Source organism: Muntiacus reevesi, chromosome 15, assembly GCF_963930625.1.
Source record: "Muntiacus reevesi chromosome 15, mMunRee1.1, whole genome shotgun sequence".
Classification (NCBI taxonomy): Eukaryota; Metazoa; Chordata; class Mammalia; order Artiodactyla; family Cervidae; genus Muntiacus; species Muntiacus reevesi.
The window spans coordinates 64,484,623-64,511,986 of NC_089263.1; the positions used below are offsets into that span (position 1 = coordinate 64,484,623).

Below are 27,364 nucleotides of genomic sequence, written 5' to 3' on the forward strand. Positions count from 1 at the left end.
CATTTATTTTGAAGCTTTAATTTTATGGTTAAGTCGTAATGTAGTAATTAAGCCTCTTTCCTGTAGTGTGATAAGCAGTGTTGTTATGTTCTTCAGTTAAAATCCGTCATATCCATTGTATCCTATTTGGAGCCCTGAACTGCTGAATTTTGGGGTTAGATTTTAGATTTGGTTGATGCCCAAATAATGGGGTGACTTAGTAAAGAGAAACTAGCAATTTTCATGGTTTCCCATTTTTTCCAGGTCAAGTGGAATATTTTAATGATAATAACCTAGAGTAAAGAGAAAACAGGAAAATGAAAACCGCGGGTTCTGAGGGGGAGGTGTTTCTTACATCACTTCTGAGTTGAGACCCAGCCGTGTGCAGCGTGCTGCTTCGCCCTGAGTTGCCCCGTCCTTCCCCACGTGCCGCTCGCGGCGGTTGCCTGGGCCACTCCGCTGATTGGGCTGCTGCCGCGCGGATGCAGGAGATGCACGGCCCGACCCTCTCTCTGGTTCCCGGTCCTCCCTCTGGCGGTGGATGCGGAGGCTGGACTTGACTCGCGCTGGGTCGGCTCCAGCCACTGACCTAAAAACGTCAGCCCGTGTTTCGTGTTAAACAGAGGAAGGACTATGGTTTAGACAATACAGTTAGGCCTTTTGGAATTTTTTCTTGTAGCATTTCTGTGTTTAAGTAGCAGCCTTCAAAATGCATGTCATCAAGGAGCGTGAGTCATGTCGGTGTGGTTAACGTGATGGCTCGTTCAGCGGCTCTGAGAGCCGTGGCTGCCGGCCTCTGGTCTCTCGGGAGAGCCCGTGCCGCCTCGCGGCCCGGCAGCCCTGACCACTCACGGTGCCCCTCCCTCTGCCGCCGCCTCCCTACCCCGTCCATCTCTCGGGGCTCCCTGGGCTGTGGAGCCTCAGCCCTTCTGTTCGTGCTGGAAAGGCTGATTATTGACGGATAAGCCTGCCGGCCCCAGGAGAGGGAAGGGCCAGATTTTTTCCCTATTTAGGCATGTATTAGCTCAGTTCTTGGATTTGTAGAGTCTGGGTACCCAGCCATCATTTAGAATTCCAAATAATTTAATAAAATGTTGGAACCATTTGTAAATTAGGAACTGTTCACACTCTGAATTTTGCTCAGTGTTTTGAAGATAGCATGGTTAATTTAAGGGCTTTTGAGCCGAGTGCTTCTAGAAGGGCTGAGACGGGGAGGAAGTGCCCCGGTGGGAGCAGGGGGCAGTGGCACGACTGTGACTTGTGAAGGCTGGGAGGAGGGAGGGGAGGAGGGAGGGGAGGAGGGAGGGGAGGAGGGAGACGAGAGGCTTCTGAGTTCTCGGTCAGCAGTGAGGTGACTGGAGGTCAGAAAGCTGTCGGGGGCAGGACTCGGAGAACTGCCTCCTAAGGTCAGTGCCCGGTGCCCCGGGAGGAACTCTGTTTCCACAAAGGGGAGCAGAGCTGGCCCCTCTGCTATTAAGGTTCAGAAGAAGTTCTTGGTTCAACGGCAGGAAAATAGTCGTATTGTAATTATATAGCTAGGCCAGTTTTGAAGCTGAGGGTATGCGTAGGGGAGCACGTAGGAGAGCAGCAGAGAAGCGGGGACACGTGTGTGTCGGGTGGGAACAGCAGTGGCCGGGCAGAGAGGGAGAGACAGGCTGGAGCAGCACAGCGTGGGAGGAGCAGGAAGGGGGCATCAAGAGGAGGGTCAGGAAGGGCCAGCCCTGTGCTGAGTCTGGGGGAGACAGGGAAGCTCCAGAGTTTACTTCGGAAATAAAATTATTTCCCAGTAAAAGCTTGTATGCTGTGACTTTTGATGATTGTCAGTTTGTCAAGAATGTGTGCATCGCCAGAGAGGAGCGTATGTTTTCATAAGAGAACCTTCACTGGGCTTCCCTGGTGGCTCAGATGGTGAAGAATCTGCCTGCCATGCAGGAGACCCCGGTTCCATCCCTGGGTTGAGAAGATCCCTGGAGGAGGGCCTGGCAACCCACTCCAGTATTCTTGCCTGGAGAATCTCAAGGACAGAGGAGCTTGGCGGGCTACGGTCCATGGGGTCACGAAGAGGCAGACACGACTGAGCAGCTCACACTTTTATTCACTCACAGGACTGGGCAGAACTCCCCGGGTGAGTCTTTGTCAGAGCAAAGACGGCCCCTCTCAGGATCCCTGTTCACACGGGGGTGGGTGGTTGTCTACTGCTGATTTGTTCTAGTAGCGAGGAGTGAAAATTGATGTGAATTTTCAAATCAAGGTAGTTCTTTAATCGTTTTTGTGCTGTTTGCAAGTGATGAGCCTTGCGCTCTGCAGGCCTCTTACCTTAGAAGCTGGCGCTGGCCTGCAGTGTTGATGGCTGTGATGGACGGGGAGGTGTCACTCCGCTCCTGTGCATTCCTAGTGGTGGGTGCTCAGGGACTTTGTAATGACCCCGCTCGCAGAGTTAGCCGGTGAATGTGTGTTTGTGTGTGTAAACAGCTTGCTGTGTATATGCTGTATATATAGACTAGATAAAACATGGGGTTGTTGATTTTGCTTTTTTCACATAAGAAATAGCATTGTATTTGTTTGTTTTGTCTGAATCCAGGTCCGAGGCCACCTTTAGCTAAATCAAGCAATGTGATGTGCATCCCACAGACAACCTATAAATATCCTGATTTGCCTATAAGCCGGTGTAAAGAAGAGGTAACATTACTTTTCTCATGACGTGGTTTTGTTGTTTGCATGCCAGCGACCCAGCCCTTGGTTTCTAGTCTGAAAGTGACGAGGGGCCGGGCGGGCGCCGGGAGGCTCAGCTCCCCCCGAGCTCCCCTTTTCCTGTTCAGTCCTTCGTCCCGTCTCCCCTGCTCTGAACTGGATGTGAGTGGGCACCTGCGGGCCCAGGGAGCTGCTGCTTGCAAGCCCCGCTGCGCAGACCTGTTGGAACGCAGATGCTGCCTGCCCCTGACCGCAGCCGCCTCTAGCATTCCCCTGGGGCTCCGTTACACGCTGGCTGTTTGTGTTGCCTGTGATCGATCAGCCTTTGATACAGCATTTTATGAGCAATGTCAGGCAATACAGCAGCAAGGTGATTGCATTTTTAATTAGTTGTGTGTTACTAGACCTGGTTGGGCTTCCCAGGTGGCGCTAGTGGTAAAGAATCTGTCTGCCAATGCAGGAGATGTAAGAAACGCCCGTTTGATCTCTGGGTCTGGAAGAAGCCCTGGAGGAGGCCCTGGTAACCCACTCCAGAGTTCTTGCCTGGGGAATCCCATGGACAGAGGAACCTGGCGGGCTACAGTTCACGGGGTCACAAAGAGTCAGACTCAACTGAGGTGACTGAGCACGGCCTAAGCCTGGTTAAAAGTAGATGTGTTGAAGTCGTGATTACCTGTACTAATGGAAGAGATGGTCATAGATGACAGGAAACTGGAAATGTTCTAAATTCATTTTTACTTTGTCTTAGACTGAATCCTGCAACTGTGTAGAGTAGATAGGATTCATTAATTTTAAGAGGCCAACATTAAAATTAAATTTGCATTCCCTGACCATTTTGATGGGAAGAGTGATAACTGAGTGGCATTTTGGGTGGAGGTGGGGGAGGGGTGGATAACTGGGTTAGCGCTGTAGGCTGCTCACACAGTCTGTGGGGCAGTGGAAGTTACTTGTTTTAAAGTGTGTCTGAAGAATTTCAAATGAGAATTGAGTGTACATTTCTTATATGTGACAGCAGCTGTGTTTTCATGTTTCTCAGTAGAATTAGATGGAGGCTCATCACATAATTTAAAAATAATAGAAATTTAGACTTAGCAAGAGCTGTAGAAATTCAATTTGATATTTTCATTTTTATAGATGAAGAAGCTGAGACCTAGGGGGGCAGTGAACTTGGCCTGGATTTCTGTAGCCATTCGTTACTGCTCACAGTGGTCAGATGTTTCAAGTGCAGCAACCACTAGTAACCTGCGTCCCTTTTGTGATGTTTAGGTGGTAGAGAAAGGAAATCCTGAAGGTCTTCCTGAGATTAAGCTTTCGGTTCATAGGTAACACTACATCATTGTTAAATTTGTGGCAATTTTGAAGGAATTTTTTTGTGCCCTTCTAGGTGATTTCTTTGATAGAGAGCAACTCCGTGGTGATCATACACGGTGCCACAGGCAGCGGTAAGAGCACCCAGCTCCCGCAGTACGTCCTCGACCACTGCCTGCAGCGCTCGGCCTACTGCAACATCGTGGTCACCCAGCCGCGCAAGATCGGGGCCAGCAGCATCGCCCGCTGGATCAGTAGGGAGCGTGGCTGGGTTTTGGGCGGATTGGTGGGCTACCAGGTGGGCTTCTCTCCTTGTCCACGTTGTCTTTTATGTAGGTCGATGATAGGATGTGATTTATTTTCTGCTGGGAAAGAAGATGCAATCAGTTGCTTATGGAGCAGAATTACGGCATAATTTCAAAAATAGTGAAAATCGGAAGTTCTTGGAAATAGCTTAATTTCTTTCTCAGTTGGATAGAAAAGAAGTGAGAATTCTCACACTCATGGCTTTTATAATTTTATCTTTAATTATATCTTTATGTTGAAGAGGTCTTTGTATATAGTCATCTCAACATAAAAATGATACGGGCAATATGACTAGTAAGCCAGTCTCTCCCCTCATCACCAAAGAAGAAGAAAAATCAATTTGAGAATTTATGTTGGTTTTAGAACCGATATTTTTTGCGATATATGATAATTTTTTTGTTCCGTTTCTTAGCTTCATTATGAAATTAACAGTGCCTTCTTTGTAGTGAAATGTAAACCATTTAAATGGAAAATTCTCTCTTTTTTTCCTTCCCCAATTTTAGGTAGGGTTGGAAAAAATAGCGACAGAAGACACCAAGTTAATTTATATGACGACGGGGGTCCTGCTGCAGAAGATAGTCAGTGCCAAGAGCTTGACAGAGTTCACACACGTCTTCATTGATGAAGTGAGCGCTCTGCTCTCATGCTCCTGTTTCTATTTGATGAGAGAACACAGCGCGGGGTACCTGTGAAGTGTCAGAAAGCTCTCTGAGTCTATGGCGGCTTACTCTGCTCTTGGAGGTTGATTTGCTCTTTTCATCCTTTGCTCTTCCTTCCAAGACATGGGTGAGGAGGTTGAGGAGAACGCAGAGATTCCTTGTTTAGATCAGGGGTTGGCAGACTGCAGCCCTCATGCCAAATTTGGCCCATTTCTGCAAATAAACCTTTGTTGGCACACAGTTTAGCTCCGTTTATGAGTGCTGTGAGGCTACTGCAGAAGGGGTGGGTAGATGGGATGGGGCCATATGTTCCGTGAAGCTGGACGTATTTGCCCTCTGGCCTTTTACAGGGAACACCTGCTGACCCTGGTTTGGAGTATTAGGCACATCAGACAATTAAAAGAACTTTAATTGTCTGTAGGTGTTTTCAGCACCTTACAGATACTTTGCATCTAATAAAACAAGAATAATAACAACAAAAACATCTTTTAAGAAAATGAATAGATGATATTAATCTATTCACTTTTCTAAAAAAGAAATCCCTAATGATGTACTGTGAACCCTTTCTTTGTGCTAGTCTTAGCTTTTTCAACTTTTCTCCATAAGGCTGGAATATTTTAATTGATTTTCATTTGATTTGACTTTATTCTGTCTTCATTTAGCTGTTCCGTGGGGCTTGTGGAATCTTAGTTCCCCAACCAGGGATTGAACCCTCGCCCTCTGCATTGAATGTCGAGTCCTATCCACTGGACCTCCAGGGGATTCCCACTTTTGTTTATATGTTAAACAAGGGTTTTTTGAGGTGAAGTGATGTTGTGTTCTAACAGTTGTCCCAGGAGCTCTGGAAGTACCTCCCCCCAGACTCTGGAGGTTTAAACCTCAGCAGTAGTTATGCCTTGAGAAGCTTCACTGGTTTCTGGAGGCCTTGGAAACAGCAGGCAAGTGGGATCTGTGGGAGACTTCGAGGTGGCTCTGGAGCGCCCGGCAGAGGCTGGAGTGAGGCCCCTGAGCGGCCCTCGGGAAGGCCTCTCCACGCTGTTGGTATGTGTGTTGCTCAGCATGGGACCCAAACGTGCTGTCAGCGGGAATCATCAGTAAACAGTCTGCAGCAGGAATAGAGAAGGGTGTTATCTGAGCCAAACTGAGGATGGTTGCCTGGGAGACCCAGATTCATGAAGCACTTGAATTGTGTTCTGGGCTACAGGATGGGGGCCTGGAAAGGCAAAAGCAAATGTAACGCGAGCTGTTGTCAAGAATCAGGATTGGAGCTGGGGAGAAGGAAGGGCGCTAGTTACGCAAGGGTTGCTCGGGGTTAGCGGAGACCTGAGGCCATGGGGTTGCTGCTGGCAGAGCCCGTGTGAGAACGCGGTGGAGGCCTGGAGTCCGGCACACTTAAGGACACGCAGGTCCTCGGGGCTGCAGGGCCGTCTGGATTCATGTCCGCAGCGGCCTCCTGCTCCGCCCTGGATGACTGAACCACAGTTACTCCATTTTGACTTGCAAATGCACCGTCTTCTTTAGTGGACAAAGAAGATGCATGATGCTTGTGTGGCAGGCCACCAAACACGGCTGCTCTAACTAGTGTAAAGTTCATGCCGTGTCATGTATCAGCCAGAATGACTTCCCCACACCTCAGTATGTGAGCGTTTCTCCCATCGGCACTGCAGGTAAAACTGAGTGGGTTGCATTCACTAGGCCAAGCACGTACCTGGTTTTGTGTGACTCTTGGGTGTTTGGGAGAGGGAAATGCCGAACATGTTCTGTTGTTCTTTGCAGTACAGTGGGATGTGCACTGTGGCTCATATTTTCTTCATGACTTTTGGCAGTTTTAAGTATCTTTAGGTGGTGATGAAATCAAACTTCGACAGTATGCCCAAGGTGGTGTCAGTGTGATAAAGTTCACAGGAGTCACCGTTTGTCACTGAGCCTTTCTCTCAGGCCTCCAGCAGGCCTGGCGAGGCTCACGCTGGGCCACCTCCTCCAGAGCCTCTGCTGCTCAAGCTTCTGCTTGTCTCTGCAGACCCAGCATCTTTCTGACTGTGTAGGGCGGTGTTTCTGCACTCGCACACCTGAGTGTCGTGGCACGCCTGTGTGCACTGTGTTACTGGCGTCCACCTCTCCTGAAGCTGTGTGGTGGTACCTGAGCACGTCAGCTGCCCTCCGTGGGAACTTGCCCCCACTGGAGCGTCTTGTCACTTGGCACTGTGGTAACTGTCTGCTTGAAGAATGAATAGGTTTGGATAGGCCTGAAGTTTTGTGTTTACAAAGAATATTGTTCCTGTTGTGTGGGATGATTTGAACTTCAAAACAAACATAAGAGCAGAAGTTGAAGGCAGCAGGCAGGAGAGAATGGAGTGTTGCTGTTGTTCTGTGTGTCTGACTCCTTGCAGCTCCAGGGACTGCAGCATGCTGGCCCCCCGCCCTTCACCATCTCCCAGAGCTGGCTCAGACTCGTGTCCACTGCATCCATGACGCCATCCAACCGTCGCATCCTCTGTTATCCCCTTCTTCCGCCTTCAGTCTTTGCCAGCATCAGGGTCTTTTCCAGTGAGTTGGCTCTTGGCATTAGGTGGCCAAAGTATTGGAGCTTCAGCTTCAGCATCAGTCCTTCCAGTGAATATTCAGGGTTGATTTCCTTTATGATTGACCAGTTTGATGTGCTTGCAGTCCAAGGGACTCTCAAGAGTCTTTTGCAGCACCATAGTTTGAAGGCATCAATTCTTTGGTGCTCAACCTTCTTTATGGTCCAACTCTCACATCCATATATGACTACTGGAAAAAATCATAGCTTTGACTAGATGGACCTCTGTTGGCAAAGTAATGTCTCTGCTTTTTAATATGCTGTCTAGGTTGGTCATAGCTTTTCTTCCAGGGACCAAGCATCTTTTAATTTCCTGGCTTCAGTCACCATCTGCAGTGATATTGGAGCCCAAGAAAATAAGATCTGTCACTGTTTCCATTTTTCCTGATCTATTTGCCATGACGTGATGGGAGTGGATGCCATGATCTTCATTTTTTGAATGTTGAGTGTTAAGCCAGCTTTTTCACTCTCCTGTTTCACAATCATCAAGAGGCTGTTTAGTTTTTCTTTCTGCCATAAGGATGGCATCTGCATATGTGAAGTTATTGATATTTCTCCTGGCAATCTTGATTCCAGCTTATGCTTCATCCAGCCTGGCATTTTGCATGATGTACTCTGCATATTAAGTTAAATAAGCAGGAAATGGAATGGTCACGTCCTTAACTTCTTAGCTCTGGAAAGAGAATAAACTCACTTCAGGTGAATCATTCATTCAGGAAACATCTGTAGAGCACCTGCCTCATTAGGTGCTGAGGTCATAAAGTTGGAGAAGCTGTAGTTTCTGCTCTCAGCCTCTCTGCTAGGGGGACAGATATCTGCTGAGGTGTGATTATGTGGACAGAGGAAGGCCAGCGTCAGGGAGAGGACCGCGGGACCCTGGGGTGGAGGGCCGAGGGGGCCCTTGGGCAGGAGGGGAGAGGCGGTCGTGTGAAGTCTGAGCTGTGGGGGCTCGTCAGGGTGGCGTGGGGGCCAGGGGCCTCGGTGCCGAGGAGGGCCCCCTTGGGGCTCTTACCGAGGACAGCCCTTGTTTCTGCTTCTCAAGTACAAGGTAGCACGTTCGTGTTGCGGTGCTGCGCTCAGCGCTGAGTTTGCAGAGGAACGAGCGAGAGGTGGGTTTCTGAGCCGTCCGGCCAGAGAAGCAGCCGTGGAGCCTCTGGCCCTGCGGAGAAGGGGCTCCCTCTTTGAGACTCAGGGGCTCTCTCTCCGCGTCAGCAGAGACATGGCCCAGGGAGGAATCCCCTGTGCCCGGGGCAGCCTGGTTAGTGCGAGAAGCACCACAGGGGACTCGGCCCTTGGCGTTATCTGGTGGGGGTCGGCAGGCCCTGGGGGGATCCGGCTGGAAGGCACTGTCTGCGCGGGGCAGCTTTCCACAAGCAGCAGGCCCCTGGGGCCCTGTGGCCCCTTGTCCCAGATGCTCCTGCAAGGCCCCGACTGCCCTCCGCTCCTCCCCAGCCCTGCCCCGCCTGCTCCTGCCAAGCCGGCTCTTCCCAGGCCTCCTGTCAGTCCCCGCCCAGCCCAGCAGGCGGCCTGCCGCCCCGCACACTGCTCGGCTGGGCCCGGGGGCTGCTCTGTGCTTCTCCGTGTTGTCACAGGGGCCCAGGGCACTATTGGCATTGAGTGGGTGGGGCTGAGAGTGCTTGACGTTCCCCTGCCCGGATGCCAGTCGGGCCCACTGGGGAGGGCAGTGGCCCACACCCCTCTCCTGCACGTCCTCGTTTGGGGTGGGTGATGGCGTCCGTCGCGGAGCCTGGGCTCCAGCCCTCCGGTCACTCAGCACTGACCCATGCCTTCCCACGTGGGGGCCTCCCTTCTTATTTTGTAGGTACACGAGCGAACTGAAGAAATGGATTTCCTGTTGTTAGTTGTCCGCAAACTTTTAAGAACAAATTCACGTTTTGTGAAGGTAAAGTTGACTTCATGAGTAACTGAAATATTTAGGGTTAAAGTTTATTATGTAGTTTTGTTCAGTAGAAACGGTTGAAAGCACTGACTCTTAAACTCGTTGTCTCTGCAGGCCTCCAGATCTTGCTAGGACGCTGGCTAGAGGGCCTTCTTTTGGGATCAGACTGTGAAAGAGTTTTTCGTTATGATATTGCATTACATTGTAAAATATTCTCCAGACTTTAGAAAATAATGAAATGCTGGGTATTGGAGCATGGCTTTGGGCTGAATGAGTACCAATTTGAAGGAGTGTGACTCGTGTCTGTCATCTCTGTTTTATAAGCAGCGCTGAGTCGCACTGAAGTTAGTGGTTATATGCTCTGCTTTTATAGGAGACTTAGGCTAGGAGCTAACCAAAAGTCTGTGGGAATGGCCAGTATTGTTTACATTTTATCTGAACAGAAAGGATGAGGACGTGACCTTGGCCAGAGTAGCAGAGGGTTTATAATTATTATGCAGTCTAGACACCGGTCAGCCCGCCTCTGCTCTGCGGGAGTCTTCCAGCGCTGCGGTGCCTGGTGCGGTCATTCGTCACGGGAAGGGCTGTGAGCGGACTTGCTGTTTCCAGACGCAGGTGCCCTCTAGGCCGCACAGTGCCTTGTCTGCACGTGTTCCGCCTCTCGGCTCGCTTAGGGAGACGTTCCTTCCTCCCCACCTTCCAGGGTGGGTACGTCAACCTTGGGAGGCTCACAGTCTCACCTGGTGGGCACTGCGGAAGTAGAACCCAAGGCTTGCAGTAGGCTGACTTATTGCTTAAGATAGGTTTTCCTGGCAGCTCAGTTGGTAAAGAATCCGCCTGCAATGCAGGAGACCCTCGTTCGATTCCTGAGTCGGGAAGATCCACTGGAGAAAGGATAGGCTACTCACTCCAGTATTTTTGGGCTTTTCTGCTAACTCAGCTGGTAAAGAATTCACCTGCAATGTGGGCGACCTGGGTTCAACCCCTGGGTTGGGAAGATTCCCCGGAGAAGGGAAAGGCTACCCACTCCAGTATTCTGGCCTGGAGAATTCCATGAACTGTACAGTCCATGCGGTCGCAAAGAGTCGGACACGACTGAGCAACTTTCACTTTCACTGCTTTAGATGACTATCACATGATGCAGAGAATCAACAGAACCAGACCTTTCTTGATGATCATGTTTTAATAGTAATTTTATTTGTTTCTGGCTGCACTGGGTCTCCATGGTGTGTGAACTTCCTCCAGTTGCCACGGGAAGGGGCTGCTCTCTCGTTGGGGAGCGTGGGCTCTGGGGTGCTCAGCCTTCAGTGGTTACACTCTGGGCTCTGGAGCACAGACTCAGCAGCACATCCCCATGGCATGTGGGATCTTCCTGGATCAGGGATTGAACCCGTGTCCCCTGCATTGGCAGGCAGGTTCTTTGTGACTGAGGCACCAGGGAAACCCATGATTGTCATTGTAAGACTGCTGTAAGATAATAACTTGATTATGGGGTTTTTTTTCTAGTTTTTAGGAGTTAAGAGAGTTAAGAGTGTTGGTGAACTTAAAAATCTGCTACACTACTGGAAATGGTGCTCAGGAATTTAGTACTGATCATGTGCATAGTAGGGAATGGCTTGTCAGTTTCAGTCTTTTCATGATTTATTAAAAAAATATTTGAAGCATAATGCTTTCTGAGTATAGAACCTTGTAATGGTGTATGTAGTTGGGCTAAGAAACTAGAAGTCGTGTTCTGTATGGCTTTGTAGTAAGTGTTTGGAAACTCTCGAAACTTCCTCCCTTACTCCATTTTAAAAAGAGAGCTGCCATGGGGGCCTTAGATGCAGGAGCCTGGGCAGATGGGCCTTCTGGTCCCCCTTCTGCTCCGCACCCAGACCTCCAGAGGGCCCCAGCTTCGTGCTGTCCCCCGCCTGCCGACCCTGCTGTCGGCGCTGGCTGCCCAGACTCAGCGGGGCCCCCTGGACAAGCAGGTGTCAGGGCAGACTGCTGAGCATCTGCAGGGACGAGCGGAGAGCTGACTCGCGGGGAGGATGCAGGGCGGGGAGGCTGGGGCAGCCTGGGCCGGCTGAGGCCGTGAGCAGTGCAGACTCGCGCTTAGGTGGGACAGAGACCCTGAAGCGCCCTAGCCTGGCGGCTCTGGCAGACGCGTTAGAGCTCTTCTGCTGGGACACATGTGCCCTTGGGGGCCTCACAGAGCCTGGCGTCTGAATGAGCTCTGGTCAGTGGGGTTTTGACCTTTTGTTTCTGACATCAGAGGGGAAATACAGACATTCTGTCTGCCCAGTAAGTGTATTAATAATGTCTGTGTAAAGTTTTTACTTTTCTGCGAAGACTTAGACTTCAGAAATACAGTCAGCAGCCAGCAGACAGCTGTGTCTGCCTCCCGCTTAGCATTTTGGAGCCTGGCGGGCGGTGGAGACCCTGTTAGTGCCTTCTCCAGGGCACAGCTGGCGGGCTGCAGATGCTGCTTCTGGCAGTCATGGTTGAATTCTTCAGGATATCATCCCAGATTTGTTTTCTGGCAAAACTGAAACCTGCATGGAGCCCCCGAGCCTCTGCCGCCCCACTCAGCTGGGACTGGTTGCCGGGCGCCTCCCGTTTCTCCGCTTGGGGTCGAGGCTTCCTGGCTCCCTGGTCTTCCTCCTCTTTGCTGCTCTGCTCTCTCAGCGTTCTGGAACACACCGTTTAGAGCTTGTTCTCTCCTAAGTTAGTTTTCTGATGCAAAGTGTCCTCTCAGGTAAATGGTTGTAATTGAGCTTTATTGGAGAAGTGTAGTTTCTCACTTGATAAAGTAATTGAAGAGAAATTGTAGAAGTTGACATCTCTGAGCATTCTTTAGATTGTAATAATTTGTATTACACTGGAGATCAAGTCAAAGTATTCAATGAAAGTTTTGAAAATTACTAAAACAAGAGAAGCCTGGGCTTCTAAAGAGCCTTTCAGTCATCATCATTGTTGTCATTATTTTGTCTGTCTTGATGGTTTCTCCTCCTCTAGGTTGTCCTCATGTCAGCCACCATCAACTGTAGAGAGTTTGCAGATTACTTCGCTGTTCCTGTTCAGAACAAGATGAACCCAGCTTATGTTTTTGAAGTGGAAGGAAAACCCTTTACAATTGAGGAGTATTACCTTAACGACTTGGAGCACATTCATCATAGCAGGGTATGTTGGAACGCATTGTTTCTTTTACAGTGAGTGTACTTCTGTGTTTGATCAAATCTGCATTCGTCAGCTACAATTGCAGACCTCTGTTGGAGCTTAAAATTGGAGCAGGGCAATGGTGTGAAGTGGGCCTGGAGAAGAATAAGAGGAAGGAAACATCTGGGTTTGTTGTCATAAACTGTGAGCATAGTAAACCTTCACATTGTATATCCTGGTGAAAATTATTCGGACTGGTTTTACACTTCATTGAAGAATAAAATGTAAGAGTTTGATTCATTGCAAAATCATAGATTCAGCTGGGGATGGGTGGTAATTTTTATTTCAGTTAAATTTTGTAATATAAGTTGTATTGCTGTCAACTAAATGAAGAATATGTTGTGGGGACTGTGCGTGATAATCTGTTCTTATGAGAAGCTGCAGGTGTTTCATAGTCGCTTTCACGTGGGTTATACATTCATAGGATTGGAAGATCAGAAAGTATTTGCAGGTATAAAGTAGCTCCTTCCTACTCCTGTCTTGTGTCTGCCCAGTTCCCCTGCCAACAAGAGGACACAATTGTCATCAGTTTCTTTGGATCCTTCCATAAATTTTTCTGCTTATAGAAGCAAGTATGGATGTATTGTTTTCCTTTTTTATAGAATGATTTCAGCCTATGTGCATCTTGCTTTTTTTCACTTAACTGTGCACATTTTTTACATATCATTATATGATTTCTTCATTCCCTTTTTAGAGCTATATAACATTCTTTTATGTGAATATAAATATTAATTTTTTATTTACTGAAGTATAGTTGGTTTACAATATTGTAAAGAAACCCTGGCCTATAACGTATACTTTGACATTGCAAAGATGTACACATGTGAATGCAAACAAATATGTGTGTGTATATTTATATTCTTTTCCATTGTGGTGTATTACAGGATATTGAATCCAGTTCCCTGGGCTCTAGGACCTGTGGTTTATTTTGTGTGTGGTAGTTGTGTCTGCTAATCCCAAGCTCCTCATTTATCTCCCCTAGTCCTTTTCCCCTTTGTAAGCGTAAGTTTGTTTTCCATGTCTAGGTCTGTTTCTGGCTTGTAACTAAGCTCATTTGTGTCATGTTTTAGGTTCCTGTAAGTGATGTCCCGATGCTTGTCCTTCTCTGTGACTCACTTCGCTTAGCATGGTAATCGCTAGGTTCATCCATGTTGCTGAAAGTTAGTTTCATTCTTTCCTGAGCTCGAGTGACAGTCCCTTGTGTGTGTACCGCGTCTTCCTTCCTGTCTGTCCGCTAATGGACACTGAGGTTGCTTCCGTGTCTTGGCTGTTGTGAATGGTGCCACTGTGAACACTGTGGACTTATTATCTTTATTTAAGTAATCTCCAGTGTTTCTGATCTTTTCTTATTAAAAACAGTGCCAGAGAGAACATCTTTGCACATGTGAAAGTGTATCTTGTAGACCAGGGTTTCTTAGCCTCAGCACAGCTGACATTTTGGGCCAGGTCATTCTGTATGGTGAGGGCTGTCTTCTGCATTGCGGGATGTTTGCTGGCTTTGATGCACTAGATGCAGGTGGGCCCACCAGGGCTCTTCCCACCCCCACCCTCTTGGTGACGACCCAGACATCCCTGGAATATGGGGGTAAAGCATCGCTTCTGAGGAGCCCTGTGTAGGATGTGCCCTCCTGGAATTTAAGTTCCTAGAAGTGGCTCAAAGGATGTGTATGTATTTGGGAATTTTGATGGATGCTGCCAAGTCGTTCTCTAGAGGAGTTTGACTTCTATTAAAAGCATCTGTAATGTTAAAGCAAGCAGTCTCTACTACAGTGAGTTGGCAGACTAGGGTTCACCTACTGTTAGAAGATGCATTTTGTCAAATCTGATTATGTCAAAGGGAGGCCAGTGATGACCATTAGAATGTAGCACTTCTTTTTTCTTCCAATTTTTGAAATGACAGTATTTCAAGACAGCAAAGTTGAAAGAATTTTGTAGTGAGCACCTGTGTGTCCATCACCTAGGGTGTACAGACAGCATTTGCTTTGTAGCACTTCAAGAAAACCCCTGAATCTGTCAGAGCAAAGAAGTGACGTGGTGGATCAGTGTGAGCCGAACTTGAGTTGTTTGGAGCTCACTCGTTTTCCCAGTGTTCCTTTTCTGCTCCAGGACGCCACGCTGCGTTTGCTTAGCTGTCAGGTCTCCCAGGCTCCCTGGGCTGTGGCAGTCTCTCAGACTCCCCTTGTTTTCGGTGGCCTTGATGATGTAGGAGTAGCAGCCAGGTGTCTGATAGCACGGCCTGCTGCTGGGGTCTTCTAGGTGATTCCCCATCGGACTGGGCCTCGCTGTGAGCTCGGGGCCGAGGGCCGCAGGGTGAAGCGTGGCTCGTCACTGGTGACGGGACCCTGACCTGCTGGCCGAGGAGGCCTCACCAGGTTCTCCCCGTGACGTTCCTCTCTCCTCCTTTCCTTCGTCCTTTTTCTTTTTCCGTGTGTGTGTGTGTGTGTGTGAGTGTACATACACAGTAGGTGTGTGTGAGTGTGAGTGTACATACACACTAGGGGTGTGAGTGTGTGTGTGAGTGTACATACACACTAGGAGTGTGTGAGTGTGAGTGAGTGTGTACATACACACTAGGGGTGTGCATGTGAGTGTGTGTACATACACACTAGGGGTGTGTGTGAGTGTACATACACACTAGGGGTGTGTGTGAGTGTGTGTACATACACATTAGGGGTGTGTGAGTGTGTGTACATACACACTAGGGGTGTGTGAGTGTGTGTACATACACATTAGGGGTGTGTGTGAGTGTACATACACACTAGGTGTGTGTGAGTGTGTGTACATACACACTAGGGGTGTGTGTGAGTGTACATACACACTAGGTGTGTGTGTGAGTGTACATACACACTAGGGGTCTGTGTGAGTGTGTGTACATACACACTAGGGGTCTGTGTGAGTGTACATACACACTAGGTGTGTGTGAGTGTGTGTACATACACACTAGGGGTGTGTGAGTGTGTGTACATACACATTAGGGGTGTGTGTGAGTGTACATACACACTAGGTGTGTGTGAGTGTGTGTACATACACACTAGGGGTGTGTGTGAGTGTACATACACACTAGGGGTGTGTGTGAGTGTACATACACACTAGGAGTCTGTGAGTGTGAGTGTACATACACACTAGGTGTGTGTGTGAGTGTACATACACACTAGGGGTGTGTGTGAGTGTACATACACACTAGGGGTCTGTGTGAGTGTGTGTACATACACACTAGGGGTGTGTGTGAGTGTGTGTACATACACATTAGGGGTGTGTGAGTGTGTGTACATACACACTAGGGGTGTGTGAGTGTGTGTACATACACATTAGGGGTGTGTGTGAGTGTACATACACACTAGGTGTGTGTGAGTGTGTGTACATACACACTAGGGGTGTGTGTGAGTGTACATACACACTAGGTGTGTGTGTGAGTGTACATACACACTAGGGGTCTGTGTGAGTGTGTGTACATACACACTAGGGGTCTGTGTGAGTGTACATACACACTAGGTGTGTGTGAGTGTGTGTACATACACACTAGGGGTGTGTGAGTGTGTGTACATACACATTAGGGGTGTGTGTGAGTGTACATACACACTAGGTGTGTGTGAGTGTGTGTACATACACACTAGGGGTGTGTGTGAGTGTACATACACACTAGGTGTGTGTGTGAGTGTACATACACACTAGGGGTCTGTGAGTGTGAGTGTACATACACACTAGGGGTCTGTGAGTGTGAGTGTACATACACACTAGGTGTGTGTGAGTGTGAGTGTACATACACACTAGGGGTGTGTGTGAGTGTACATACACACTAGGGGTGTGTGAGTGTGTGTACATACACACTAGGGGTGTGTGTGAGTGTACATACACACTAGGGGTCTGTGAGTGTGAGTGTACATACACACTAGGTGTGTGTGAGTGTGAGTGTACATACACACTAGGTGTGTGTGTGAGTGTGTGTACATACACACTAGGGGTGTGTGTGAGTGTACATACACACTAGGTGTGTGTGTGAGTGTACATACACACTAGGGGTCTGTGAGTGTGAGTGTACATACACACTAGGGGTCTGTGAGTGTGAGTGTACATACACACTAGGTGTGTGTGAGTGTGAGTGTACATACACACTAGGGGTGTGTGTGAGTGTACATACACACTAGGTGTGTGTGTGAGTGTACATACACACTAGGGGTGTGTGAGTGTGTGTACATACACACTAGGGGTGTGTGTGAGTGTACATACACACTAGGTGTGTGTGAGTGTGAGTGTACATACACACTAGGTGTGTGTGTGAGTGTGTGTACATACACACTAGGGGTGTGTGTGAGTGTACATACACACTAGGTGTGTGTGTGAGTGTACATACACACTAGGGGTCTGTGAGTGTGAGTGTACATACACACTAGGTGTGTGTGAGTGTGAGTGTACATACACACTAGGTGTGTGTGAGTGTGAGTGTACATACACACTAGGGGTGTGTGTGAGTGTACATACACACTAGGGGTGTGTGAGTGTGTGTACATACACACTAGGGGTGTGTGAGTGTGAGTGTACATACACACTAGGGGTGTGTGAGTGTGAGTGTACATACACACTAGGTGAGTGTGAGTGTACATACACACTAGGTGTATGTGAGTGTGAGTGTACATACACACTAGGTGTGTGTGTGAGTGTGTGTACATACACACTAGGTGTGTGTGTGAGTGTACATACACACTAGGTGTGTGTGAGTGTGTGTACATACACACTAGGGGTGTGTGTGAGTGTACATACACACTAGGTGTGTGTGTGAGTGTACATACACACTAGGGGTCTGTGAGTGTGAGTGTACATACACACTAGGTGTGTGTGAGTGAGTGTACATACACACTAGGGGTGTGTGTGAGTGTACATACACACTAGGGGTGTGTGTGAGTGTACATACACACTAGGGGTGTGTGAGTGTGTGTACATACACACTAGGGGTGTGTGAGTGTGAGTGTACATACACACTAGGTGAGTGTGAGTGTACATACACACTAGGTGTATGTGAGTGTGAGTGTACATACACACTAGGTGTGTGTGTGAGTGTGTGTACATACACACTAGGGGTGTGTGTGAGTGTACATACACACTAGGTGTGTGTGTGAGTGTACATACACACTAGGGGTCTGTGAGTGTGAGTGTACATACACACTAGGGGTCTGTGAGTGTGAGTGTACATACACACTAGGTGTGTGTGAGTGTGAGTGTACATACACACTAGGTGTGTGTGTGAGTGTGTGTACATAGACACTAGGGGTGTGTGTGAGTGTACATACACACTAGGTGTGTGTGTGAGTGTACATACACACTAGGGGTCTGTGAGTGTGAGTGTACATACACACTAGGTGTGTGTGAGTGTGAGTGTACATACACACTAGGGGTGTGTGTGAGTGTACATACACACTAGGGGTGTGTGTGAGTGTACATACACACTAGGGGTGTGTGAGTGTGTGTACATACACACTAGGGGTGTGTGAGTGTGTGTACATACACACTAGGGGTGTGTGAGTGTGAGTGTACATACACACTAGGGGTGTGTGAGTGTGAGTGTACATACACACTAGGTGTATGTGAGTGTGAGTGTACATACACACTAGGTGTGTGTGTGAGTGTGTGTACATACACACTAGGTGTGTGTGTGAGTGTACATACACACTAGGTGTGTGTGAGTGTGTGTACATACACACTAGGGGTGTGTGTGAGTGTACATACACACTAGGTGTGTGTGTGAGTGTACATACACACTAGGGGTCTGTGAGTGTGAGTGTACATACACACTAGGTGTGTGTGAGTGTGAGTGTACATACACACTAGGGGTGTGTGTGAGTGTACATACACACTAGAGGTGTGTGAGTGTGTGTACATACACACTAGGGGTGTGTGAGTGTACATACACACTAGGGGTGTGTGAGTGTGTGTACATACACACTAGGGGTGTGTGAGTGTGAGTGTACATACACACTAGGGGTGTGTGTGAGTGTACATACACACTAGGGGTGTGTGAGTGTGTGTACATACACACTAGGGGTGTGTGAGTGTGTGTACATACACACTAGGGGTGTGTGAGTGTGAGTGTACATACACACTAGGGGTGTGTGAGTGTGAGTGTACATACACACTAGGGGTCTGTGTGTGTGAGTGTACATACACACTAGGGGTGTGTGAGTGTGGGTGTAATGCACACTAGGTGTGTGTGAGTGTGTGTACATACACACTAGGGGTGTGAGTGTGTGTGTGTGTGTGTGAGTGTACATACACACTAGGATTGTGTGAGTGTGAGTGTGTACATACACACTAGGGGTGTGCATGTGTGTGTACATACACACTAGGGGTGTGTGTGAGTGTACATACACACTAGGTGTGTGTGAGTGTGTGTACATACACACTAGGTGTGTGTGAGTGTGAGTGTACATACACACTAGGGGTGTGTGAGTGTGTGTACATACACACTAGGGGTGTGAGTGTGTGTGTGTACATACACACTAGGTGTGTGTGTGTGAGTGTAGATACACACTAGGGGTGTGTGAGTGTGAGTGTACATACACACTAGGGGTGTGTGAGTGTGTGTACATACACACTAGGGGTCTGTGTGTGTGAGTGTACATACACACTAGGTGTGTGTGAGTGTGAGTGTACATACACACTAGGGGTGTGTGTGAGTGTACATACACACTAGGTGTGTGTGAGTGTGAGTGTACATACACACTAGGGGTGTGAGTGTGTGTGTGTACATACTGGGGTGTGTCTGTGTGAGTATGTATACATACACACTAGGGGTGTGTGAGTGTGTATAGATACACCCTAGGGGTGTGTGTGTGTGTACATACTGGGGTGTGTGTGTGTGTGAGTATGTATACATACACACTAGGGGTGTGTGAGTGTGAGTATGTATACATACACACTAGGGGTGTGTGAGTGTGTACATACACACTGGGGTATGAGTGTGTGTGTGTACATACACACTAGGTGTGTGTGTGTGTGTGTGTACATACTGGGGGGGGGTGTGTGTGCGTGAGTGTGTGCACATACCCACTAGGTGCGTCTTTGCTTCCTCTGTGTCACCCCCACCCCAGGGTAGAACAGAGCAGGGGGCACATTCTCCTCTCTCCTTGCTGGTCTGTGGTGGGAAACGTCCCTTAGTGCAGCCCGTATTCAGGATGGAGGGAGAGCGCCCATGTCTATAATGTTTGAACACTGTGCCTCGTCTGACCCTTTCTGGAATACAAGTAGACACGCTTTACACCCTCTCCAGCTGACCACAGTCTCACTAACTCCTGTCGATTCCTCCAGGTCCTGCCGAGGAGGGATCAGGCCTGGACACAGGTGTGAGCCCCGGCCGCGGGCTGGCGGGTCGTGCTCCCGTTCGGAGGAGGCCCGGCCCGGCCGTGTTTACATCTCTTGGTTACTGTCGTTACTGCCTCAGTGAACGGACACTCAGGGCGTAACTCTGGATTAATTTTTACGTGCTTTATGTAGCTTCTTTCCCAACCCTTGGAGCCAGAGGACCTGCGTTGACATCACAGTCTTCTCACTGGGATGCCTGGCGCTGTCGGGGCCCGCGGGGGGCGGTCTCGGGTCGAGAGGGAGCGTGGCCTCCGCGGGGCGGCAGCCTCTCCGCCGCGTGTCAGCCCCGTCCCTTCCCTCCCCCTCGGGGCCTCAGCCTACCCACTGCCCTGCATCCCACGCCTCTCCTGGCGTCTTGTCCGCATTTAAAGAGCACTGAGTCTCATCTTAGAAACCCCTTCATGCGGTACCCTGCTGCTCACAGCTCCGCCACACCGCACCCTCGTTGCTGACTTGGCGCCACGCTCGGCTCGCCGGCATCTCTGGTGACCGCCTGGTGAGGTCCGCAGCGCTCGGGCCTGCATCGCGTGCCCCCCGCCCTGGGCACCGTGTATGTGGAAATGCCCCCATCCCGTGGCCCGTGATGGCCTCCCGGTCCTTCTGTCACTAACTCGGCAGTTGCCTCCAGGGTCCTTTGAAAAGTCTTTCTCGTGCTTGATTTTCAGCTTGTTTTAATTGCCAAGAGCCCTTACAACCTGCTCCCCTGACCCAGGGAAGTTCATGAATGTACCCGTGCCCTGAGATGAGCTGTGGCCACCGTGACCTGCAGCTGGGCCAGAGGCAGAGCGGGTCCCACTCCCTGGGCCTGCCCGTGGGTCCCTTCTGGAGGACGCTTAATCTGTTGAGGGGATTTGGGAGGAGGGGATTTGTTGTTCAGTTGCTCAGTTGTGTCTGACTCTTTGCGACCCCCATGGACTGCGGCACACCTGGCTTCCCTGTTCTTCACCATCTCCCGAGCTTGCTCAAGCTCTTGTTCATCGAGCTGGTGATGCCATCCAGCCATCTCATTCTCTGTTGTCCCCTCCTCCTTCTACCTTCAATCTTTCCCAGCATCAGGGTCTTTTCCAATGAGTCAGTTCTTTGCATCAAGGAGCAAGCATCTTTTAATTTCATGGCTGCAGTCACCATCTGCAGTGATTTTGGAGCCCAGGAAAATAAAAGACTGTCACTGTTTCCACTGTTTTCCCATCTATTTGCCATGAAGTGATGAGACCAGATGCCGTGATCTTGTTTTTTGAATGTTGAGTTTTAAGCCAGCTTTTTCACTCTCCTCTTTCACCTTCATCAAGAGGCTCTTTAGTTCCTCTTGGCTTTCTGCCGTCAGGGTGGTGTCATCTGCATATCTGAGGTTATTGATATTTCTCCCAGCAGTCTTGATTCCAGCTTGTGCTTCATCCAGCCCGGCATTTTGCATGATGTACTCTGCATATAAGTCAAATAAGCATGGTGACAATATACAGCCTTGACATACTCCTTTCCCAATCTGGAACCAGTCTGTTGTTCCATACAGGGTTCTAACTGTTGCTTCCTGACCTGCATACAGGTTTCTCAGGAGGCAGATCAGGTGGTCTCATGTTCCCATCTCCTTCAGAATTTCCTACACTTTGTTGTGATCCGCACAGTCACAGGCTTTAGCACAATGACGCAGAAGCAGATATTTTTGTGGAATTCTCCTGTTTTTTTTTCTGTGATCCAACGGATGTTGGCAATTTGATCTCTGGTTCCTCTGCCTTTTCTAAATCCAGCTTGAACATTTGGAAGTTCTCTGTTCATGTACGGTTGAAACCTCACTTGGAGAATTTTGAGCACTACTTTGCTAGCAGGTGAAATGAGTGCAACTGTGCGGTAGTTTGAGCATTCTTTGGGATTGCCTTCCTTTGGAATTGGAATGAAAACTGACCTTTTCCAGTCCTGTGTCCACCGCCGAGTTTTCCAAATTTGCTGGCATATTGCGTGCAGCACTTTAACAGCATCATCTTTCAGGATTTGAAATACCTCGACTGAAATTCCATCACCTCCACTAGCTTTGTTCCTAGTGATACTTCCTAAGGCCTGCTTGCTTCACACTCCAGGCTGTCTGGCTCTGGGAGAGTGACTACACCATCGTGGTTATCTGGGTCCTTAAGACCTTTTTTGTACAGTTCTTCTGTGTATTCTTGCCACCTCTTCTTAATCTCTTCTGCTTCTGTTCGGTCCGTGCCATTCGTGTCCTTTATTTTGCCCATCTTTGCATGAAAACTTCCCTTGGTATCTCTTAATTTTCTTGATGAGATCTCTAGTCTTTCCCATTCTATTGTCTTCCTCTATTTCTTGCATTGATCACTGAGGAAGGTGTCCTTATCTCTCTTTGCTATTCTTTGGAACTCTGCATTCAGATGGATATATCTTTCCTTTTCTCCTTTGCCTTTGGCTTCACTTCTTTTCTCAGCTGTTTGTAAGGCCTCCTCAAACAACCATTTTGCCTCTGTGCATTTCTTTTTCTTAGGGGTGGTTTTGATCAATGCCTCCCGTACAGTATTGCGAACCTCTTTCCATAATTCTTAAGGCACTGTATCAGATCTTATCCCTTGAACCCGTTTGTCACGTCCACTGTATAATCATAAGGAATTTGATTTAGGTCATACATGAATGGTCTAGTGGTTTTCCCTATATTCTTCAATTTAGGCAATAGGGAGCCCATGATCTGAGTCACAGTCAGCTCCCGGTCTTGTTTTGCTGACTGTATAGAGCTTCTCCATCTCTGGCTGCAAAGAATCTAACCAATCCCATTTCCATGTTGACCATCTGTTCATGTCCTTGTGTAGAGTCAGCTCTTGTGTTGTTTGACGAGGGTGTTTGTTATGACCAGTGCGTTCTCTTGGCAAAACTCTCTTAGCCTTTGCCGTGCTTCGTTTTCTACTCCAAGCCCAAACTTGCCTGTTATTCCAGGTATCTCTTGACTTCCTTCTTTTGCACTCCAGTCCCCTATGGTGAAAAGGACATTCTTATTTTTGGTGTTAGTTATGGACGGTCTAGAACTAGCTCCTCATAGAACCATTCAACTTCAGCTTCTTCAGCATTACTGGTTGGGGCATAGACTTGGTTTCCTGTGATACTGAATAGTTTGCCTTGGGAGCGAGCAGAGATCATTCTGTTGTTTCGGCAAGATGGCATGAGACAGGATAAAATTCGCCCCTCCCGTGTGCATATTCTGCCCCCGCCCCCCATCCATCCATAGTCCCCGACCTGCTCAGCCTGTCACTCACCGGAGCCCCCCTCCCCTCCTTGGGGAGCTGCCTAGGCCTGGGGGAGGCTGTCTCAGATGGAGGCAGGCACTCAGGCTCCAGGACCTCAGCTGTGAACAGACACATGGGCCCTTCTGCCCCCCTCTGCTGACTGCCGACGGTCATGGTGCAGGAACGCGGGCGCGGGGGGCAGATGGAGTCGCCAGGCCGCACCTGTGTGAGCGTCCGCACTGCCTGCACGCTCCTGCCCGCTCTCTCCCGCTCCCTCCCGCACTGCTGACTGTGGTGCGGTGGGTCCCGCCCTCTGCGGTGCCCCCTGCCTGCCTGCACCGGGCTCTCCAGGAGCCAGAGGCCTAGCGCCCATGTCTCCTCCGGGTCTCCTGGTGCACACGGAGGCCGTGGGGTCAGCAGCTGGCCAGTGCTGCGGCCGCGTGTGTCCTGGCCCCTGCGTCACACGGGCTTGGAGAAGGCAGGGCTTTGCTTGGTGTCTTAGCAGGTGTTCATGGGGGGTTCCCTGGGCTTGGATTCCGGAACTCAGAGAAACCTTGTGAACCAGCGTCGTGCTTTCCCCACAGCTTGTTTGTAGGAAAGCAGCCCTGGTTGCCTGCGGGTGTTACTGTTGGAGGTGGTGAAGAGGGTGCCTTTTTTGTATGGTTGTAGTGCGGTAAGTTGGAGAAGGAAATGGCAACCCTCTCCAGGACTCTTGCCTGGAAAATCCCATGGACGGAGGAGCCTGGTAGGCTACAGTCCATGGTGTCTCAGGGTCGGACAAGACTGAGTGACTTCTCTCTCTCTCCCCTCTAGTGTGGTAAGGACTGGTGACTGGGTAAAGTAGAAAATTGCTTAAGATAAAGGTTAAACATCAAGCATCTTTACTCAAAGTTAAATGACTAAATAGAAGGTAATTTGTCATGCTTACATTAGTAGAATTGTAATAATGAAACAGATTATTTAAGTACTAACTGACTTAATTTGCTCTAAAAATTGGAAAAAATTTGTATTTTTAGCTAACTTCTCCTAAAGTCTTTTTTGATATATTCTGCACACAATCAAATGCTATGTCTTTTTATACAGCACTTGATAAGTAAAATTATTAAACAAAACAGCCGTCTTATTTTTGGTGAAAAACTGCAGTGTGGCTGTAAAATAGATTTTATGGAAACTATGATGTAATGGTGCATATTCTAGGGAGATGCATTCCCAGTGATGGCCTTGGTCATGTGAATGCTGTCAGCTCAGACTGGTGGTCCGGACCTCACCAAGGGGTGGTGGGTGTGGCTGAACCCCAGTGTTCCAGAGAGGCTGCCCGAGGGCAACTGTAAAGTGGCCGGGCTCCCTGGCTGGCGTTAACCCCCAGTGAAAGTGGTCTGGCCGCCCCCGCAGAGCCCCGGTGGCCGAGATGCGCGTGGCTACTGCCGCAGGCACAGACGGGCTAGCGGTCTTCCCGGGGGCTCAGTCCTTGGCTCTCGAGGGCGGGGTTGGGAGAGGGGAGGGGAAGCTCCTCCTGGCTCCACGGGCATTTGGAGCACCTTTTCCATGTCTTCAGAGCAGACGTCCTGCCCGGTGTCTGACTTCGCCCGTGTGCGCCCTGCCGGCCCCTCTGCCCCGGCAGCGGGGTCAGGGCGGGGCTGCTGGGGGCTGTGTGTCGGGGGCCCGCATCCTGGCTGCCAGCGATACCATGTTCACTTGGGGTGTTTGTTACGAGTTCCCTTGGTGAACCTCTTTGGTATTCCACCTTCCCTTCTTCCTCTTGATAGCTTTCTCCTCACCTCCTGGAGGAGCCAGTGATAACCAAGGCTGTCTATGAGGTTGCCGTCTCCCTGATTCAGATGTTCGATGACTTGGACATGAAGGAGAGTGGGTAAGAGATCCTCCAGCGGGCCATGAGCTTCAATGGGATTGGGAAGTCTTTGTTCATTTTGAAGAATTTTAGTGTTTTTATAATATTAACTATAGATATTTTTCAGTGGTTACTCTGTATATTTTAAAATTAAAGTTTAGTTCAGTCGCTCAGTCGTGTCCAACTCTCTGTGACCCCAGGAATCACAGCATGCCAGGCCTCCCTGTCCATCACCAACTCACGGAGTTTACTCAAACTCACATCCATTGAGTCGGTGATGCCATCCAGCCATCTCATCCTCTGTCGTCCCCTTCTCCTCCTGCCCCCAATCCCTCCCAGCATCAGGGTCTTTTCCAATGAGTCAACTCTTCACATGAGGTGGCCAAAGTACTGGAGTTTCAGCTTCAGCATCAGTCCTTCCAGTGAACACCCAGGACTTATCTCCTTTAGGATGGACTGGTTGGATTTCCTTGCAGTCCAAGGGACTCTCAAGAGTCCTCTCCAACACCACAGTTCAAAAGCATTAATTCTTCGGCACTCAGCTTTCTTCACAGTCCAACTCTCACATCCACACATGACCACTGGAAAAACCATAGCCTTGACCTGACGGACCTTTGTTGGCAAAATAATGTCTCTGTTTTTTGATATGCTATTTAGGTTGGTCATAAGTTTCCTTCCAAGGAGTAAGCGTCTTTTAATTTCATGGCTGTAGTCACCATCTGCAATGATTTTGGAGCCCCCAAAAATAAAGTCAGCCACTGTTTCCACTGTCTCCCCATCTATTTCCCATGAAGTGATGGGACCGGATGCCATGATCTTAGTTTTCTGAATGTTGAGCTTTAAGACAACTTTTTCACTCTCCTCTTTCACTTTCATCAAAAGGCTTTTTACTTCCTCTTCACTTTCGGCCATAAGAGTGGTGTCATCTGCATATCTGAGGTTATTGATATTTCTCCTGGCAAAATTAAAGTTAGTATCTAACAGATGTTTTACTGGAAATTCATATTTTAAAGCAGATAAAACCATACTAAGTACAGTTTCAGGGCTGATGGGTTTTAAGCTGGAAACTGCCTTCTGAAGGTAGCCATGCAGGAGTCGTGCGTGGCCCGGTCCCGAGGTGAAACTCGCAGGGCTGTTGAGGGAGAGGCTGTTGCATGCTTTCTTTGCCTTTGAGTCCGTTTATCCTGAAGCTCTATTCCTGCTTCTGGGCAGTTACCCTTTGTCATTCAGACGCTGGTTAGTTGACTGGCTCTTTGAAACCTAGAAGGTATTTTCCCTTAAGGGCAGTTTTAGGTTACAGGTGTGGTTAGAGTCTTTCAGGATATTACACTGCATTAAAAAATAAAAACTTTTGCTGTTTACATATTGGAACAACAAGCAGAATACACATTCCGCCTCCTCGTGGTAACCAGCCCTGGACTGCTCGGAAGGCTGCTCTCTGTAGACTACAGGCACGCAGCGGCGCGGCACCTCTGTGCTCTTAGCTGTTGGTCTGTGATGTGAGTGTGCAGTGAGGGTCTTGGTATCGTTGTCCTGCCCTCTTCCCCAAGGATGCCGTGGAGGGAGGCAGCTGCGTCCCGTGCCTTCAGAATAGATTTCCTGCCGACGCTGCACTTGGGTCTGTCTGGACTCTGTCTGGACTCCCCTCCGCTGATCAGTGACGGGGCCGGGGATGTGCCTCGGGCCTTGGGCAGCGCGTGACACCCAGGTGGAAAGTAGCAGCTTACGTGCGAACGAGGACCGCTTTAACTGTTTTTAAGCTCCCACAGTTTTTTGTTATTTTTATATGATCAGTGGGTTTACATTTACTCAAATGCATGTCATTTTATGCAGCATTCTTTCATCTTAGACTTTCTTTCTCATATTGTTTCCGTTCGTCCCAAAGCATGTCCTTCAGAAGTTTGAGTCTGTTGGTAAACCTCCTCAGCTTTTATGTGGCTAAAAAGGCCTCACGCTCATTTGAGAAACGCAGTTTTGTAAAACGTAAAATTTGGTTTCTGTTTCTCTCCTTAGGTGTGCTTTTTCTAATTCTTTAGTTTAAATAACTTTATTGACATGTAGTTTACATATGTCAAACGCTCCCCCTTTTATTGTCCTCTCGGTCTTCTATGACATTGTCCCGTAGTCTCCTGGCTCCTCTTACCACGGCGAGGACCTCCCGATGCAGCTGCTCCGTGGAGGCAGGTGTGTCTGTGCCCGGTCGGCCCTCCGTCGCGTGCCCGGCCTTTGGCCCGTGCGGTGCGGTTGCTGTGGAGAGCCGTGGCCGCCTTTTCACGAACCTGCGTGAGGCTCTGGGGGCTCAGGGCGCCTGCGTGCCGCTGCCAG

The 27,364-nt window shown here is 49.1% G+C and overlaps 1 protein-coding gene across 1 annotated transcript in view; it reads left to right on the forward strand.

The window, feature by feature from the left end:
* Positions 1-27,364, forward strand: part of TDRD9 (tudor domain containing 9) — a 108,719-nt gene that overhangs the window by 22,133 nt on the left and 59,222 nt on the right. The window contains exons 5-11 of the mRNA XM_065906084.1: positions 1,855-1,875; positions 2,561-2,658; positions 4,055-4,276; positions 4,788-4,910; positions 9,347-9,427; positions 12,422-12,586; positions 24,957-25,060. Of these exons, the coding sequence (XP_065762156.1) occupies positions 1,855-1,875; positions 2,561-2,658; positions 4,055-4,276; positions 4,788-4,910; positions 9,347-9,427; positions 12,422-12,586; positions 24,957-25,060 (814 nt within the window). The remainder of the gene's footprint in view (positions 1-1,854; positions 1,876-2,560; positions 2,659-4,054; positions 4,277-4,787; positions 4,911-9,346; positions 9,428-12,421; positions 12,587-24,956; positions 25,061-27,364) is intronic.